Below are 17,484 nucleotides of genomic sequence, written 5' to 3' on the forward strand. Positions count from 1 at the left end.
GATTTAAAATGGTGTTATGACTTGACAAAGGGACCTTAGCTTCATATCGATCATGTTTCTGTCCATTTAGAGTTTAAGGAGGTGTTGCTAGAGCTAGCGAAATTCTAAATTGCACTAACTTGACAAGGGCTGCTTCACTCATGACATGGATCACAACGCTTGACACTTGATGCTAAAGAATATAAAGGAACATCGAATGGTTTATGTAGCCAATGTAGCTTTTCTAAAAAGCTCGACGTTAAATTTTATAGCACCGTGCCCAATTGAATTCGTCATATTGTTGCGTTTGGAAAGCAAGTTGCTCTCTTTATTGCCATGGTGTTTGCAGGACAGTCTTCACCCCATCGTTTTTCATTTCCATCGCGCACCTCTCCTACTCGGTCAGCAATTTCCCAGACTGCCGGATATTCCCTGTTGCTATGGATACGCTACCTCCAGGCCTTGTCCGAGGGAGAGACTACAGCTACGGGCACACTGTGGTACGTATTCATGCAGACTTTGAACATTACTGAAGACGTGCTTTAGGGAAAAGGTGGCATAAAATCTTCAGCATGACAGTGAAAGGTTGGGGCGCACCATTTGATATAGTTAATTAGGCGGTGCTTCAGTCCTTCTACACTTCCAAAAGTGGATTCAAACATTATATTTCTGTTACAATGTAAGAAAACGTTGGCGCGTAAGCCGAGCTGAAGTTCGACGTTATAGAATAAAATCAATTGTTCGCGTAGCATTCGAAATGCGTAGCTTCAAAAGAAATTAAACATTCGGACCACGCATGGTAAGGTTGCGACCTCGCTTTCACTTCCGCATGTGACGTCATACTTCATTTTTAAATTCTGTGGCAGCAGTTATCCCGCCGTGACATAGATGGCAACGGTTGCAACACGCAGCCACTTTCTAAAGATATGGGCTTCTAGGAAAGTTTCGTCTCCGTTCCAGTTCACATGTGGCTTGAGATGGACAGTCGCTTTATCTCGCCTAATTACGCGTTCAATATACAGCTACATCGACTCTTACAATTAGTACCAGCATGCCAAGCGGCTGAGAGAGCCAGAGAGAGTAAAAACGTGGGAATAACCTCATTCAGCATGAATACTTTCTTTGTCATACCGTCAGAATAAGGTATCTTCAGAAGAAGCGATAACATCAGAGACATTATTATTGCGCTCTAAGGCCGGCCACTAAGTTTTTGATGTCTAAAGATCTACAATCTTTTGCAAAAAAAAAGAGTGAATAGTCAGAAATACCATGTCAGTACCTAAGTTGTCAATTTATAAGTTCGGACACGCATGCGACACTCTGCGACATTCGTGTTACGACAAGAATGGGGGATGTTGTTGTACGACGGCAGCAGGTTTCACGTTCAATGGAGCAGGTCATTCTGTAAATGTGAGTGGGCAATTGGTCATGGCTGTGCCATCTCTGAGTATTTAGGGCTCACATGTCGTTTTTTTCGATTAGAATTTGTTTTCCTTCTTTGAGTGTTTCACTTGAGGTGCTGCTGTGGCTCAGTGCTTAACATGAAGGCAGGCAGCGTACGGGCGTGTTCGATCCTTTGCGTGTGCTTTGGAAGCTAGTCCATGCCTCGCCCACGTTCACAAGCTCTCTTTGTTTCATGCCTTTACAGAACGAGAGCATCGCCGTCCTTAGGGAAGTTGAGAAGCTGAAACTCTCCATTCCCGTTGCAATATCGTTCGGGATGAAGGGAATTTACTACGCTCCCAAGTTTGCCAAACCGTCGTCACCGAAACCCGAAGAGTTTGCGCTGTTTAAACCGTGCCATGACTTTGCTTCTGAAAAGTTCGACAACCCTAAGGAGGTGAGCACACAGAGCTCCTCAGCCGTTTGGACAACGCAAATGCAGGATACATATTGAAACAATCGATTTCACGATACTGCCTGTGGTAGAGGCGTTAACATTCACTTGCATACAGCAAAACACCTATAATAAAAATAGCGACGTCATGAAGGCGAGAAGTTCGCAACGCTTTGTTTCGTTTGCTAACTGCACGAACACGAATTATATTCACCTACAAACAAAAATGCGTGCTGAAGAAAAAAATTTGTAGCATTACACTCGGTGAAGGTAGATGACCATCGAAGCTCTTCAGCGGATGCCATATAGGTGACCCAGAATATTGAAGAAATGTACGGGCATATTTATTGAAGTAATCTGTCATCATTGCGGCGATATAGGTACGCACATACATTCTCTTATCACCTCTGTTATTAAATGCGTCTGTCAGGTAAGACTGAGAGTGGCTCACACCCCCTTAAGCAATGGCTCATACCACCGTGAACGCGGCCTCCTCATTAGGACGGCAGAAGAGAAGTGAAATTCTAAGCTGGAATGATAGCGGGCACCGAGCCAGTTGAGGAAAAAGTCGAAGCTACAGTCATTGATGCTGATGATATTTTTTTGCTTGACCGAGACAACTGTGGACCGACGACGACGACGATTATTTTTCAAGTATTTTGTGAAAATGTTAAACAAAAATTTTTTTTTTCGAAAACATTGGTTCTTACACATGTGCCTAGGACCTCTTTCTGTCTCACGTGTGATAAGTGCTGTCTGTCTCACGTGTGATAAGGTCCCCGAGCCCACAGGGGCATGTGTCATTCAGCTTGGACCTTTTATGCACAATCACCCCAATTGGTCCGCATAATTATTTCTTTTTGGTCAGCGTCTCGGCAAGATTTCTTTCCAGATCTTAGCCGTAGACAGCTTCGCTGTAATAGCAGCCTGAGTAGAATTTATGTAAAAGTTTTACTTTAGTATATGCAGTGGATTTGACATGATTTTGCGCAATCGCACGCAACCACTTTGGTCGCGTGTCCTTGTCTTCGAAGAAACAGAAGGCTTGCACCCTATACCCTGTATAAAAATTGCCGGTGCACACCGGCACGCAACATCTATTTGGCATCGTGCGTGCCATCAGACATGACAATGCGAAGAAATATCCGCGGTAGACGCTACAGACTCAGCACAAGCACACTACAACACACAAGGACGACACCGTGTTTTTATATTTGATACATATGAAGTGATACACCTACTGATGTTTCCAACTGTGGGGAAACGTAGCTTGAAATACACAGCAAGTCAATAAGTCCCTTTGCGCAGGTGTAATCATTAACAATTCTCACACGTATAACGCAATTATGTTCATAAAAATGATTGATTCATATATACACAAAGCCGTTATCGATTGAGCATATCACTGCAGATTATCTGGTTCGCCCTTTACCTTTTTGAGTTGTCACTGCGGGAGGATTTGAGAATTTCTATGGTGCTGGTCAGTCGCCAGGATCAACAGTAGTTTTTTTTCTGTGACAATAGTGCGACAAGTGCAGATGCGCATTTCGAGCAATGACACTGCCGACATTGAGATTTGCTGTCAAACGCATGGAACGTGAGCATCAGACACTAGAGAAGGAAAAGGACTGGGAAAGGGCGTCACGTTACCATCTTGATGTATTCATAAATATATGAAGGAAAAGTACGTGGGTAATAGGCTGACACTATGATGGGCATATGCTGTTGTGCAGTCGCTAAGGCAGTAGAGTACACGCTCGTGTCGTGCAGTTCGTGTCGAGAATGAATTCTGACGAGGATTCCAGTAACAGCCACGGTGGACCAAAGAGTATCTAGGAAAGGTCAGGCAAACCTGGATGGCCAATTCCCCGAAATTCATTGCGCAGGTACGCCCAGGAGAGAAAGCTATGGGACGAGGTCATAGTAAGCTGGCTTGCCGAGGCTAGCCGCCTGGCGTCATACTCTGCTCTCGTTTTATTGTGATCGGAATTATATGGATATGCCAGATGCACTTCTACCGTCGCAAGTGCAGTCGGCGTCACCGCGTTCCCCCGTGTAAATTCCATGTGCAATAACAGCGGAGCCACGCACGGTATGGCGCAAATGGGAGTAAAAGCGTGCGATGGTCTGCCTAGAAATGGTGACTTGATCTCGGACCCGCAAGTAAGGAAAGCAGGGAAGAAGCCCCCCGTCTTTCACCGCGCTCAAGGCATCTGTGGGGTGAGGCGGGGGAGGCCCCTCCCCGGCGGCGACTGCGGTGGCACTGCTGAGCGCGGCCACGTGGTCCCTACCTTGAAAGCGATCTGTCATGAGTGCAGAGTGTAGGTGCACCAAGAGCTCGTAGCTTCGTGTGCACTGTGCTCTCCTCACTTATTTCACGCTGACGCGAGCGGCACCACGAAGGTTGATTCGATCGCTGCTCTTGGCACTCTTCCTCATATAAAAAATATATGTTACAAAATGACACTTAGGGCAGCATTAAACAAAATAATTGGCGCTAGTGAAACCTGTGCAGTACAGTCTAACAAGAAATAAGAAAAAGGGCAAACGTGAAAGGTGAAGCCGAACTAAGATAGGCAAGAAATTAGGATATGCACAGTGTAAAAGGAAATTAGTGGTTGAGGATTTGAAGTCACATGTTCTTTCCGCAGATTGAAAGGATGTCGGTAGACTGGGATGTGTGGGTGAAGCTGACACCTTGTTTTAATGGCCGCACAACCAGTATGCGAAAGTTACTGTAATCGACATGCACTCCATCGTTATATCGAATACATGCTCTAAACCGGTGCTAGTGCTGTGCCACATCTTTTCTGGACTAGGAGTGAAGCGACAATCAACGGCTGGGTTGCTATTGTATGCCTTGAATTGCGAGGGTGTTTCAAGCCTTCGGCTTCGAACGGTGTGATGGCGGAGGGAAGAGTTGAGAAGCGCAGAGCTCGGCACCAATCGGGAAGTGGAAAAGCACTCGACTGTGGCTCGTAACAGCTGCAAAGGCACTGCTCATGCTCCGCCGTTCTAATGTGATTTCGAAATTCGCACGCATCTTGTGTCACACTCTCGAAAATGATCGCTCAGACATGTCTGATTGATTAGGTCGACTAAACAAAAGCTGGACATTGAATAAGATTTATCGTTACGCTGCATAACTTCAATGGAGTAATCGTTCATCCATATTACCAACCCTACATGAGCAGGTTGCGCGCATTGTAAAGAAAATCGCCAAGATTCCCTTCCGCACCTGCACCATACATCCCGCGGAGGCGTGAATAGTAGGAAAACGAGAGGTAAAGAACATACAGGGAGGGGGCTCCAAGTGTGGCGCCACGCGAGTCTACGCTTGAGATTTAGGGGCGCTAACTTGTGTGGCCGGTGCGGGGATAAGGCTGCGCATAAGACTGATGCGCACGCGTTTACGGTGCGGCGGGCAGCCGGACCACATTGGGGATGGTGAGAGCGTTGTCCCGTGTTCGAATTTCTTTGATGGGCACGCGCGATGTACCCTGGGCACTGCATCGCATTGCCGCCGCGACCAGCACGTATTTGTTTGTTAGATGTATTTGTGAGGCAAAACAATTGAAACTCACTGAACACACGCACGAAGTATATTTTTCGCTTACGGCTTACTCTAGCTCAGACTCGCTAAAATTCTACCCACCCTTCCCCCCTCCCCACCCCTCCATTTGGCTAACGAAAATTCTCAGCGGGACTGAGTGTGACTCCGATTCACGGGTCGGTCCGAGACTGAGTCAGAGTGAATCATTTCCTGAGCGAGCCCGCTAAGCCATGTTCCTGGCTGAATCTTATTCACCTTCGTTTTCCTTCCAAGCAGTTGAGTGAACCCCTTGTGACGTATATTTTGGGATCAGGCAGCACGCTTTGGCCAACTCCGACGATGCCTTTTATATGGGCGGCTGGGCTGACACAAAACGAAGTACTATTGCCCTGGCCGGGTGGGTGATGGGTCTATTCTCAGGCACATTCATATTACTTTAACTAGCACTTACATCCGAGGAAGTGGGGCATTCCGTGAAGAGCCTGATTATCTTGATTTCAAGTCGATAAGTACTTGGTTAGAGTGAACTCCATGCTTGCAATTACGTCCCGCGAGCAGTGCTGCAGGGTGGTGAAAGTCTCAGGGCACGCTTAGTTAGGAACCGTAAGTCGTGTTATGCACATACCAATTGGCGTTCATAGGTGATCTCCAGTTCTCTGTATTTGAAGGCTGCTCCGTGCAGTCCATACATTCTTCAACGAAACTGCGAAAGGGGCACTGAATGCGAGTAATCGGCTCTTGTGTCGACGAAAACAGCGACCTTGTCATTCGCATTCAGCTCTTCGAGGTCAGTAGCTATTGGTCATGCTCGGCAGGTATTGGTATCTGTGTCCGATCACATATACATCGTATTTTCCCTCTATGACTAGGTCGCGTCATCAGGCAGTCGCACAGCCAGGCATTTCTTGCAGGGGGTGAGGGGAGGGTAGGGGGCAGAAGGCTGGTGCTTACTAAAATGGGGGATAGGTGTAAGCGGATGCTTATGCGCGTTGTTTCATGTTACGTATTCATAATACGCAGAAACGTTTTGGAGGGGGGGAGTGGACACGAGCCAGGTGGGCATCATACACTCTGGCTACATCACTTTCATCAAGCGTTCGTTGAGCAGCGTTATCTCTGGATGAAGCCTTCGTCCGCATGCTTGCGTCTTGGCTATGTATGGTCACGATGGTACTAGCATCATCGTCATTGGTGGCAGAGTGTCATGTGTAAGAGACATGCTGCGTGAAACGACGACAATGAAGACGAGATGAAAGAGTTCGAAAGGGCATGAATGCATGAGGAGAGTGACCCTACCCGTGATCGGAAGAAAAGCAGCGCTGAGCTGGCAATGTCTGCGTCGCGCTGGCGCTGAAGAACGTTTTCTCGCCAGCACCATACTGCCAACGGCAGCAGCGGGTGTTCGGTTCTGGAAGCCGTGATGCCGGCCTCCCGAGGCGTGGCTGTTAACCTCCGCGACGTTTGAGCGAGGCTCCGCGGACTTGTTTCAGCCTCCCAAAGTAGTTCCGGGAACTCCTGCAGCATTCCCCCTTCGAAGGCAGACCAGCAGACGTAAGACAGTCCCTGGAGCGCCACTTCATCACTAGAGCAAGACACTGGTCGGAAGAGGTGGCTAAATTCATCGATAGGCCTAATAAGTTAGGCCTCGCTGCAATATCACCAACGATGACCGGGATGCAGGCATGAGAGACAGATGGATTGCCTGACTGATACTCAGGCGATGACATATACGAGATCGTTGGAAACACCGACCTCCGACGAGTTGCCAACAAGCTCGGACTTTCAGGCAACACAAGCCGGCAACAGAAAGTAAGGATATTCTATTTGTGTAGCGACGCAGCGTGCTGCCAGAGAGGCCAAGATGGTGAGACTGCTGTAACGTGCGAGGACGAGAATTAACGCGGTCCGCTATAACTGTTAGCGTTGTTTTGGGATTTGTTTAGGATATCTCCAAAGATTTCTACATATGTGCATGGTTACCGAATGTCAGTTTCTGTTTTCTTTCGTAGATTTTTGCTGTGTAGTTAAATCTTTTCTTCTGTACGAGTCGGCGTCCCTCATTTGCATCTCGAGGACACACGCCCCCGAGAACGGTGACAAGACTGGCGAACAAGGCCACGATTTCATCGGTCCAGTCACAGATTATCGGGAGTTGCAGAGACTGAATGGTAACGTTTGTTGGCAGTAGCTAAAGACCTAATGTTTTCAAAGGAAGAGATGATGACGTTTTTTGAGAGGTCCTAGCGGGAGGAGGATAAGCAGCTCGAATGAGCGCGCGAAGAGCACAAGCGTGCTTGCGAAGCGTATGAGTGGGAAAAGGAAATACTCGAGTTGAATACTCGAGTTGAATAAATACGTGCCCGCGCAATGACACTAGCACACCAATGTCGGTGTCATCCGAATTACCCTTTCCTACGCCGAGACAGATTTTTCCCAGGAAACCAAAGGCGCTCTTCGATTAGCGAAGAGACGACCTGGATGCGCATTTGCATCGATTTGAGAGAATTGCAGTCGGGCAAGGTCGGAAAAAGGGTGAGTGGGCCAACGCCCTGAGCCTGTGTTTAGTGCGTGAAGTGTTGAGTCGGTTTGGCCGAATGCCAGTGGAAGAATCGCTAAACTATGAAAAGGTCAAGAAAGGGGTTTAGCCTAACCACTGAAAGGTATTGCGAGAAGTTTAGACTGTGGCGAGATTTGGATTATTGGTGTTGTATTTGTCGGTTTGCGTTGGTTTACATTTCTTGTGTTTATTTGTATTCCGGATGTGTTCTGTATTTTTGATGTGTGATAAAAGCCTGTGTGTTGTGCTGCTCGGTGTTCCTTATTTCCATCACCAGAACGCAAGCTCCGGAGATCGGTGACACGAAGAACCTTTGGTATTTCAAGGAAGAGCATCTGCACCTATATTTGCTGCATTCAGTCCTCAAGATTAAGGCTGGGATATAGATAAAGGCTCACCCTAGCAACTTCTTAGATAACGGCTATCAGATCAGGGCTACTTGTGTACGTCTGTTGTTTACAAACGGGAGTGTCGGTGAAGTTTTCTCTACCTCACTGCGAGATAATTGGTAATGTCACATGCCAATGTGTTTTTCTGTGAGTATACACTCACAAGTCGTGTTATGTTGATATGCTCAGGGAGTATTGACATTTCCCTCTGATGTGCACGATCGCAAAGCGAGTAGTGGTCGCGGGCATACAATTCATCGTGTGGTAGGATTCTGCAACACTTACGTATGGAAATGCGGCCACTTTGAAGAACCAGATTGCGCATTCAAAGAAGACAACCACAGGAAAAGGCGACGGAGACAGAAAGAGCGCAAATTCTAAACCTTCTATCAACTATCAACTATATAAACAATATAAACTATATCAGCTATAAGCTAACAGCTATAAACAATTGATAGTTAGCACTCTTTTTGTCTCCGTCGCCTTTTTCTGTGGGTGTCTGTTTTGAATGCGCAACTTGTTTCTTCAAAGCACTGCACCAACTAGCTCAGCAAGAAATTGTAAAGGATGCGGCCGCCGCGGCCGAGATTTGATTACCAGACCTCTTCAGCAACGCCTTAGCAACTTAACCACCATGGGTACAAGATGTTTCTGCGTTGTAATACCTCTGCAAGCCGTGAACCAAGTGCCAAGCGCGAAGACAAGGCCAGCGTCGTCACGTACTAGCAATCCAGCCTCAGGCTACAATGATATTCCCCTCAGGAGCACGGACGCCTGCCCGACATCAGCAGCACGACGACGCAAATACAGAAGCCATGAAGACAGCTCCAGTGTCTCCTGCATCAATTGCTCTGGAATAGCCTGTGGGACCACCTATTTTCAGCGGAGCTTCGCCAAATTACTTCAGAAACCTGTCTCGAGGCGTTCGGAAGCATCTCAAACTTAAACAACTGAAGCTCTGAGGACAAGCTGAGCGATGCTCACTTCTCCATGGAAAACGCCACGAGAACATGCTTAAACAACCCGAAGACAGCCGTAATAAGTTGGGACTTCACTCAAAAATGCATCTTGAAGATGTTCAAAATTGTCGACCGAAGAGAACGGGCAGAAATTGCACTAGAAGCTCCCGTACTGCTTCCTAAGGAGAATGTCGCCACCTTTATGCGAAAAAATTAACCATCACTTGCGCCACGCCGACCACGACGTGATAAAGGAACAGAAGGTTAATTCTTTAAAGTGAAGATTTATTTGTGAACCACCGTGTTAATTTTTTGCTGAACATGGCTACCACCCGCTACTGCTGCTGCTCGTGCGTTCTCGCCGAATAGCTCACATTTGGCTCCAGGATCTAGGAGCAATGGCTCACTCTACATGCCCACAGCAGTGGAAGGTGGAAGCTAGGGTGGAAGCCGGCTGGCGCCACTGGTGGAGAAGGCGAGGCGACTGGCACGCGATAGCAGCGGTGAGGCGGGAAAGAGGGCACCGGAGGAGATGGGGTCGCGGTGTGCATGCGTTGCGCCCCCTGACATCCGCGTGGATGGTCGCATCTGCGCGTCCAAGGGAGGTCGGGTACTCCAACCAAATGGTGCAGGATCTAGGAGCAATGGCTCACTTCACGTGATCACAGCAGTGGAAGGTGGAAGCTAGGGTGGCAGCCGGCTGGCACATGCGGACCGTGAACCACTGGTGGGGCGCTGAGGCTGCCATAGGGCCTGCCTTCTTGGTCGTCTCTGGACGATCTTCTTGGTCGATCTTCTTTGTCGTGTCTCGTGGAATTCCGTGTTCCGGGGCCAGCTGCTGTAGCCGGCGGCTTGCTTGAGGTTCTGGGACGACGTTAGTGTTGTCTTTGCGGTCCGGGGTTGAATTACGGCTTGTCGGGGGCGTTCGGTACATGACCGTACAGCACCTCCACCGGATGTCACGTGGTAGTGACGGCGAAAAAGGAAGATGCACTGTGATTATAGAAACTGGCGTTTTATTGGGCGAACTTGTGCCCTCAAAAGCAGGCTATACTCAAAGGAAATCGATAGTGGCGAACACACTCGGCGATCGTCGAAAATCTGATCAGCGGGTCAAGCGCGTCCGCTTTTATACATAAGTTGTCGAATGTTCCCAAGTAATCGCTGGGACCCGCGTGTCTCCCACAAAATTCTACACTATTCGCGTCGCGCATACATGCACAAGTTGCTGTGGACGGAACCATCGATAACAATCCAGAAACGTTTTTAACATTTGTTAGGCGGTAAGAAGTGGTCACCCGGTAAAGATAAGGAAGTACACGTGGCAATAGCGCTGGTTGCATTGAAAGGCGCATTGCATTCTTCGCCAACATGAATAAAGCGTACGGTTCACTTCGCGCGCACATGGAAAAAATACGTATACGTGTTTGAGCACACCTTATACATTTAGAAGAAGCTTCGCTGCATAGTGGTTCCAACAGTACACGTTGGATCTGGTGAAATTTTTTTATTCGTATGAAGTTCGTGAACGCTGTGAAAACAATATCCGTGCAGTGCCCTTGAACTTAGTAAACATGACGCGACTTATCCTACAGTTCTAGCTGTAGACTGTAGCGAGTCTTATTAATGGTTTTGGCCAGACAGCAATGACCTAGAGAAGATCGATGGCATCTCGGGATGTTGCAAATCGAGTGGTGCAAATAGTACTGTAGCCCTAATTGTAGTTTATGTTTGCTTTGCTATGGTAGTCCTGGGAAGGTATGCTCGGGCGATTGCTTTCGGCGATACCACTTTCAGTGCGTGCTTCTTCGCTGGTTGAGCGAAACCGGATGAGCTAACTGGCTGATTGAGCCCTACGCTATGCGAAGGCAACAGTATCGGAGAAAGTGATCGTCCGAAAATAACTCCCATGGTCTTCGCCGGTAGGCTGCGTATATCATTGGATACCTTTCGTGGCGGATAGCTCGATGCTGCGAGAAAACGTTTTCGTTACCGTCACGGATTGTGCTTGGCTGGCGACCTGCCATTGGTAACCAGCACCCAGCGAAGACGGGTACAAGCTGCCATATATCGACAGTAAAGATCCAGTGAAACTGCGTCATACTGCAGTGATATATTAATATCGGTCCTGGGTTCGCATGGCGAAGCGCATAGTTCAGTACATTGTCTGCTTGGTCAGACGTAGTAAATGATTTTCTATATATATGCAGAAAGAGGAGGTTGGACACTACAATGCTTGGTCATTGCACAGGGGCTTCCATATTTATGAATTTAACTTAAGGGAACAAGGCACTGCTTTCACCTGCTATTGAAAAGAAAAGAGACATAAATTAGAAGTCTGTTTGGACTTCTGCTGGTAGGGTGCTCACGCGTAACGATTAGTCTTCTTCTGTGCTCTATGTAACCTCTCAAGCTGACAAAGAAAAAAAAATGTGCTGAGTTCGTCATCTTGTGTGTGCCAGATTTGTTGAAAGAGAAAGTGAAAGTGAAAGCCCTAAGTATTACAGTCTTCTTGATCTAAAGTCTTCCGATGCACAAAATAAGAACTTGTTTTGTGCATTACATGTAAATTCCATAAGTATAAGAAGAAATGCCGTGGACAGAAGAATACAGTATATTTCTAGACGCAGTGTCGGTAACCTTTTATATACTTCTGTTCTCTGAAACATGCTTAACCGATAACAGTGTTGCGCCAAGTTTCACCGGATATCGACGTCAACATCCGTGGCGTGGGGACAAAAAGGGCTATGGTGTCGCGATTTAATTCAAAGAAAACTATGCCTATGAGAAACTGAATGTATCACTGATCACAGAAGATTTGGAATGTTCGGCAATACGGGTGTAAAAATTTGTAGCGATAGCCGTTTACAGGCCGACGCAGGGGCATAAAAAGCCACTGTATGGAATTAATAGACAAATTACTAGCTTCCCCATTGCTTCATAACAACACTCATATGTTTATGGGGGACATATGTATTGATCTTGCTTCAAAAGATCCTTACGCAGGACGTTTTGAGATACTGCTTTCTGCGCTTGGCTGAGAAAACCATATATCCTCTACAAGAAGGTTAGCCACCCATAGTGCAATATCTCTGTATATATTTGTTCCAAATTCGAACGCATCGGAGACCATATGCGGTGTCTTGCCAAGTAATTGTAGCGACTATTTGCCAGTGTTGAGTTTTACACCCACGTTATCGGAGCGCCGAAAGCAACACAAACGAACCCTCCTACCACGTAAGACTAATAGCGATATTAAAGGCTTATTCTTTCAAGTGGTTGAAGAGTCGCGCATAAAAAAAGAGGTGGAGATGATGATTACAATGCATTTTTCAATCCATTGCGTGAATCTTACGATACGGCGGTTCCTAGAAAACAAGTGTCCTTTTGCAATAAAAGAAACTGTCGGAAATCCTGGATAAACGCTCACGCTATAAACGCATTAAAATGAAAATATTGCCTTTTATGCGAAGCATATTAACGTAGGTTTCGGGCCTTCGCGCGACGCCCGGCGGTGGCCACCATTATCCCTGAAGTGGGGTCACGTGACATGACGTCACGTGATGACGTCATACAGGCTGCAGATGGGGCCTCATATCGCGCCGTCGGTCGCCTCCCGGCGGTGGCCACCACTGACCTTCAAGTAACTTTCAAGTAGGTCAGGTGACATGACGTCACGTGATGACGTCACACCGGCTGCAGATGGGGCCTCATATCGCGCAGTCGGTCGCCTCCCGGCGGTGGCCACCATTGACCCTGAAGTGAGATCACATGACGTGACGTCACGTAATGACGTCACACCGGCTGCAGATGGGGCCTCATATCGCGCCGTCGGACGTCGCCCGGCGGAGGCCTCCATGCTTGGGTTCGCGCCGTCGCGCGCGACGCGGCGGCGGCGCCACCATCGCTGCATCACGTGATATGTGACGTCACGCCAGGGATGAAGCGGCGCCCGCCCGCCGTCGCGTCAGTCTCTGTGCCCGCAACCGCGCCAGCGTCTTTGCGCCGTTCACAGAGTACAAAAAGATATCGCAACGCTCGACATCTGATTTTGGGAAAGCTAATTAAGCGCGAATATTAACAGGAAAATGTTTTGAAAACACATACGATAACCTAAGGAAGGTCGGGGAAATGGTTGATGTCGTTACTGGAAGAAGGAAAGGTAGATATGATATGACGAAAATGCAAGGGGGAAATGTGGTGCTGCGCGGTGAAGACCTCGCAAATGGCGGGAACGTGAATCTCGTGAATGCGGCTGCATAGAGTAGTTTCGCGGAAAGGGAACAAGACACTTGTTTCGTAGAAACCAGAAGGGCGCAGTATTCTATATTGATGCTTCCCATTGACTGTGCTGAGATAGCTTACCTACTATTTTCACCTAAAGCTAACGTTGCGACTTGTAGAAATGAGACCACAGCAGCTGAATTGAAACAAATAGGTTAACTGATATCCGAGGTTCTTGCTTACACGCTAAATGTGACATTGACAATAGGTGTGTTCCATGCTTAATTGAAAGTTTGCAGGGTAACTCCACTTAATAAAGATGGTGGCGTCAACAACTTGTGAAATTCCAGACCAGTATCAGTGCTTACGACATGGTCTAAGATTTTGAAGGTGTTCTTGATGAGAGCTTATTATTTTCTAAGAACTACCACATTTTTACAGTATATCAGTATGGTGTTCATAAAAACATAAATCTCAACGAGCCTTAAGGGCAATTAAACATAAACGAATTGGAAACATGGAAGCTGAGAAATTTACTTTTGGTTTATTCTTGACATCAAAGCAGTTTTGCTTCCATACACTATGACATATTACAGAAGATGTCAAGATACGGCATATGCGGATTGCAGTTGAGCTTTTAGAAAATAACTTGTGCAACCTGTACCAACTAGTACAAATCAAAACATCTGCATCAATCAAGGATCAGTTGATTCAAGGAGTTCGGCAAGGTTCAATATTGGGTCCTCTATTCTTCCTGCTCTATGTGAATGATATTGTCTGTAGAGCAGCTTCCCCACAGATTATTGTGTATGCAGACAACACGAACGTATTTTGTACATAACAACACTTAGAAACACAAAGAAAGAATGTAAATGAGTATACGACATCAATTTCAAACTGCTTGAAAGAATAGACATATATATGCTACGAAAACAACCTATATCATATTTCACCTAGTAAATAAACATGCAAAGCCTAACCCAAACATAAAATTTCACGGGAAAAGCATAAAGCGAGAAACAAGTCAAAAAGTTCTTCCCGTATGATTCAGCGAAGACTTAACATGGAACTTTGCCAATAATATTTTAATTAAACTACTTGTGCAAACGTTCGCATGCCTGTACAGAATTGGCTGCATTATTCTCAAGCGGCTAAAGGAAAATGTGTACATTTGGATCTTTCATTCGAGACACTGCTACGGCACATAAGCATGTGGGGCGACAAGTAAAAAGTATTATGAACTCATTGTCCTACAATAGAAAATACTTCGTTGTTGGAAAAACTACTACGGTAATACCGACCATTTGTGCACATCAACACTTTTATAAACATGAAATATTGAATGCAAGCCAAATATTTTAAACTACTAAGAGAGGTACATCAAATGAACTGTACATGGGCATAGAAAATAGTCAGTGTTATCGCGCAAGAAGAGATTTACAACGATGGCCATGAACAAGGGCGAATTATGGAAAACAAACGAAGCAATACCGGGCAACGCCATAACTTAATGAATTAGAGCATAGCTTAGATTTGGTCGTTGCTTCATAGGCAAATAAAAATGAAGCCACAGAAATTTGGCTGGAAAGAATATCAGTAGTACACAACATTGCGCAGATTTCATATGGAAATTATACTATTTTGTCAAAAGTAGGAGGGAGTGCGTAGTCTTTTCTTGTTGATGTTGTTTGCGCCCCTTCTTTACTACTTATGAAAAGTGTGCATCCTTTGCTGCTCTCGTGTGTCCAAAATATCACTTTGTCATAGCTCCTGTATTCTTTGATGCATCAAATGTTTTTTGTGTCAGACGTATATCTGTTGTGAAGCACAGGCACAGAAGCCTTTGCCAGGTGCATAAAGCGCCCTTTGCTTCTTTTCCTTTTCATATGTATTTACACAAGAAATAAATAAAGATAGTGTTACTACTACTACTACTGCTGCTGCTACTAAATTTGTAAGCTATAATATATGTAGCTTTTGTATAGCTATAGTATATATTAGCTATATAGCTAATGTAGTGCAATTTATTGGGGAAACTGTCGCTCAGAAACGCAAGTTACATTCAAATCACAGCGACAGTGGCGGGAACTGTTGTCTAGTGCAATCTCAGGAGTATGACCATTACTATGCACGTGACACCCATATAAAAACTCTACGCTTGCTTATTTCGTTTATATTGAAAAATGAGCTCTTGCAACGGAATTGTTCGACCTCAACGCTAAAAACATTTAATATCTCGGGGAAAACCATTAAGGAGTATGTGCCCTTTAGAGGTCCCTGAGAGGTGACTATGTATATACAGTCATATCATAAGTGATCAGTTAGCGGTGACGTTGGCTAACACTCCCAGGGTTCTACTAGGACACATAAATACCCAAAAAAGTGGATGGGGAAACGGTGCCGCGGTAGCTAAATTGGTAGAGCATCGCACGCGAAATGCGAAGGTTGTGGGTTCGGTTGCCACCTGCGGCAAGTTGTTTTTTCATCCACTTTATTTTCCATTAATTTATCGTTTCTTTATTTCATTTATTAAGCGCAAGTAATTTCTCTATGTTGTCCTTGGTGTCAGTGTTTGTTGGCTTCTTATGATATGACTAATTTAAATCAGGCCCCTCGGTTAACCGCCTTTCTTCTCGTTTATGTATATACAGGTATTGCTTAGAACATTAGAAATTATTGCTTAGAAAAATCAAAGCAAGCGTCAGCGTCACAATTGGCCGTGCCAAAGATTCCGTGTTAGGGTTATTTTGGCACTATAGGGCTACTTTTGTCAGCAGCACGGTCACTGTTGCAATGAGGACGTGTTATGATATGCAAAGAGAAGGTCTGCGGGGCAACGTGAGCGAGGGAGCTGCTGGTCGGCCTCAGATGAAAAACGAAAGACGCATGAAAGGTTTTAACAAAGCATAGCATACAATTCGCACAATTTGCACCGCCATTTCCCATGTCAGCTAACAACGGCGATTGAGCCTCTCTCGATGCCTTGAGTGTGAAGGAAAATTATCTGTTCTTGCAATATAGCTGTAACAAGGTCACAAGACATTGCTTTGGGCTAAACTGAAGAATGCATCAGATTTATTTTAAAAAAATGTCGCAGTTTCGCCTGAAAGGCGAAGCATCTGTTGCGATAGAGAAATAATAGACAGCTATAAGAAGAAAGCATAGTAGTTTTATTGCCCGTATAAACTTGGAAACATTCGTCTACAAACTGAATTAACAACCGCGGTGACAGCGCGCACCAGAAAACATGAACGCATCACACTCCCTGAGCGCCGATACTCAGGCTGCGTTCACAATTGTGAAGCGGCAAGCGGGTAGAAAGGCCAAAGCGCGCGGGGATTTTTTTCCATGCATGTCAAAGACGTTCACGTTTGTTTCGCCACTGCAGCGGAAACCACTGCCGCGTTCGCCCACATCCGTCTAGTCGAGGTACGGTTGTCCGCGTGGTGGCGCTGCTCATTAGACCATTTCAAGTGGTGTAATCATTCATTGAACCATAAGTTTTTAAAAGCTATCATTTCGCGCAACTGCGCGTATCGTCTTTAACGTTCGTCGGCCATGGAAGAGCAACAGGACATAGTTTAGATACTTTTAGCGAGTTTTCCTTAAAAATGAAGAATGAACAATGGAAGATGGTAAATATTACGATCGGTTGTTTGCATGCTAGCACAGCTTCCGGTGAAGTTGAATGGCATTTCACTTGGGCGTGGCGAAAAAAAAATCTGTCCGAGGCGGATCAGACTCGCCGCTTTTTCCGCCCGTTTCTCCACTTAGGCAGGCGGATTTTGTCAAGTTCTTGCCGCTTCCCCCTGCTTCGAGGCCAAGTGTGAACGTAGCCTCAATGTAAAAACGCTGGACGCTGGCGTTGGCAAGCGCGGTAGCAGCAGCGAGCGCACTGACTTTCGGGCGGCCTGCTGCTTCAACGCAAGGGCGGCGACGGCACAGCGCGCCAAAGGTATGAGCCGTCTGCAGATCCCTTTCAAGAT

General features: G+C 46.2%; 1 protein-coding gene across 1 annotated transcript in view; it reads left to right on the plus strand.

Moving 5' to 3' along the window:
* The first annotated feature begins 334 nt into the window (after nt 1-334).
* Nucleotides 335-17,484, plus strand: part of LOC142564862 (uncharacterized) — a 32,300-nt gene continuing 15,150 nt past the window's right edge. Inside the window, exons 1-2 of the mRNA XM_075676042.1 lie at nt 335-479; nt 1,628-1,819. Coding sequence (XP_075532157.1) covers nt 420-479; nt 1,628-1,819 — 252 coding nt within the window. The 5' untranslated portion in view covers nt 335-419. The remainder of the gene's footprint in view (nt 480-1,627; nt 1,820-17,484) is intronic.

This window comes from Dermacentor variabilis, chromosome 11, assembly GCF_050947875.1.
Source record: "Dermacentor variabilis isolate Ectoservices chromosome 11, ASM5094787v1, whole genome shotgun sequence".
Classification (NCBI taxonomy): domain Eukaryota; kingdom Metazoa; phylum Arthropoda; class Arachnida; order Ixodida; family Ixodidae; genus Dermacentor; species Dermacentor variabilis.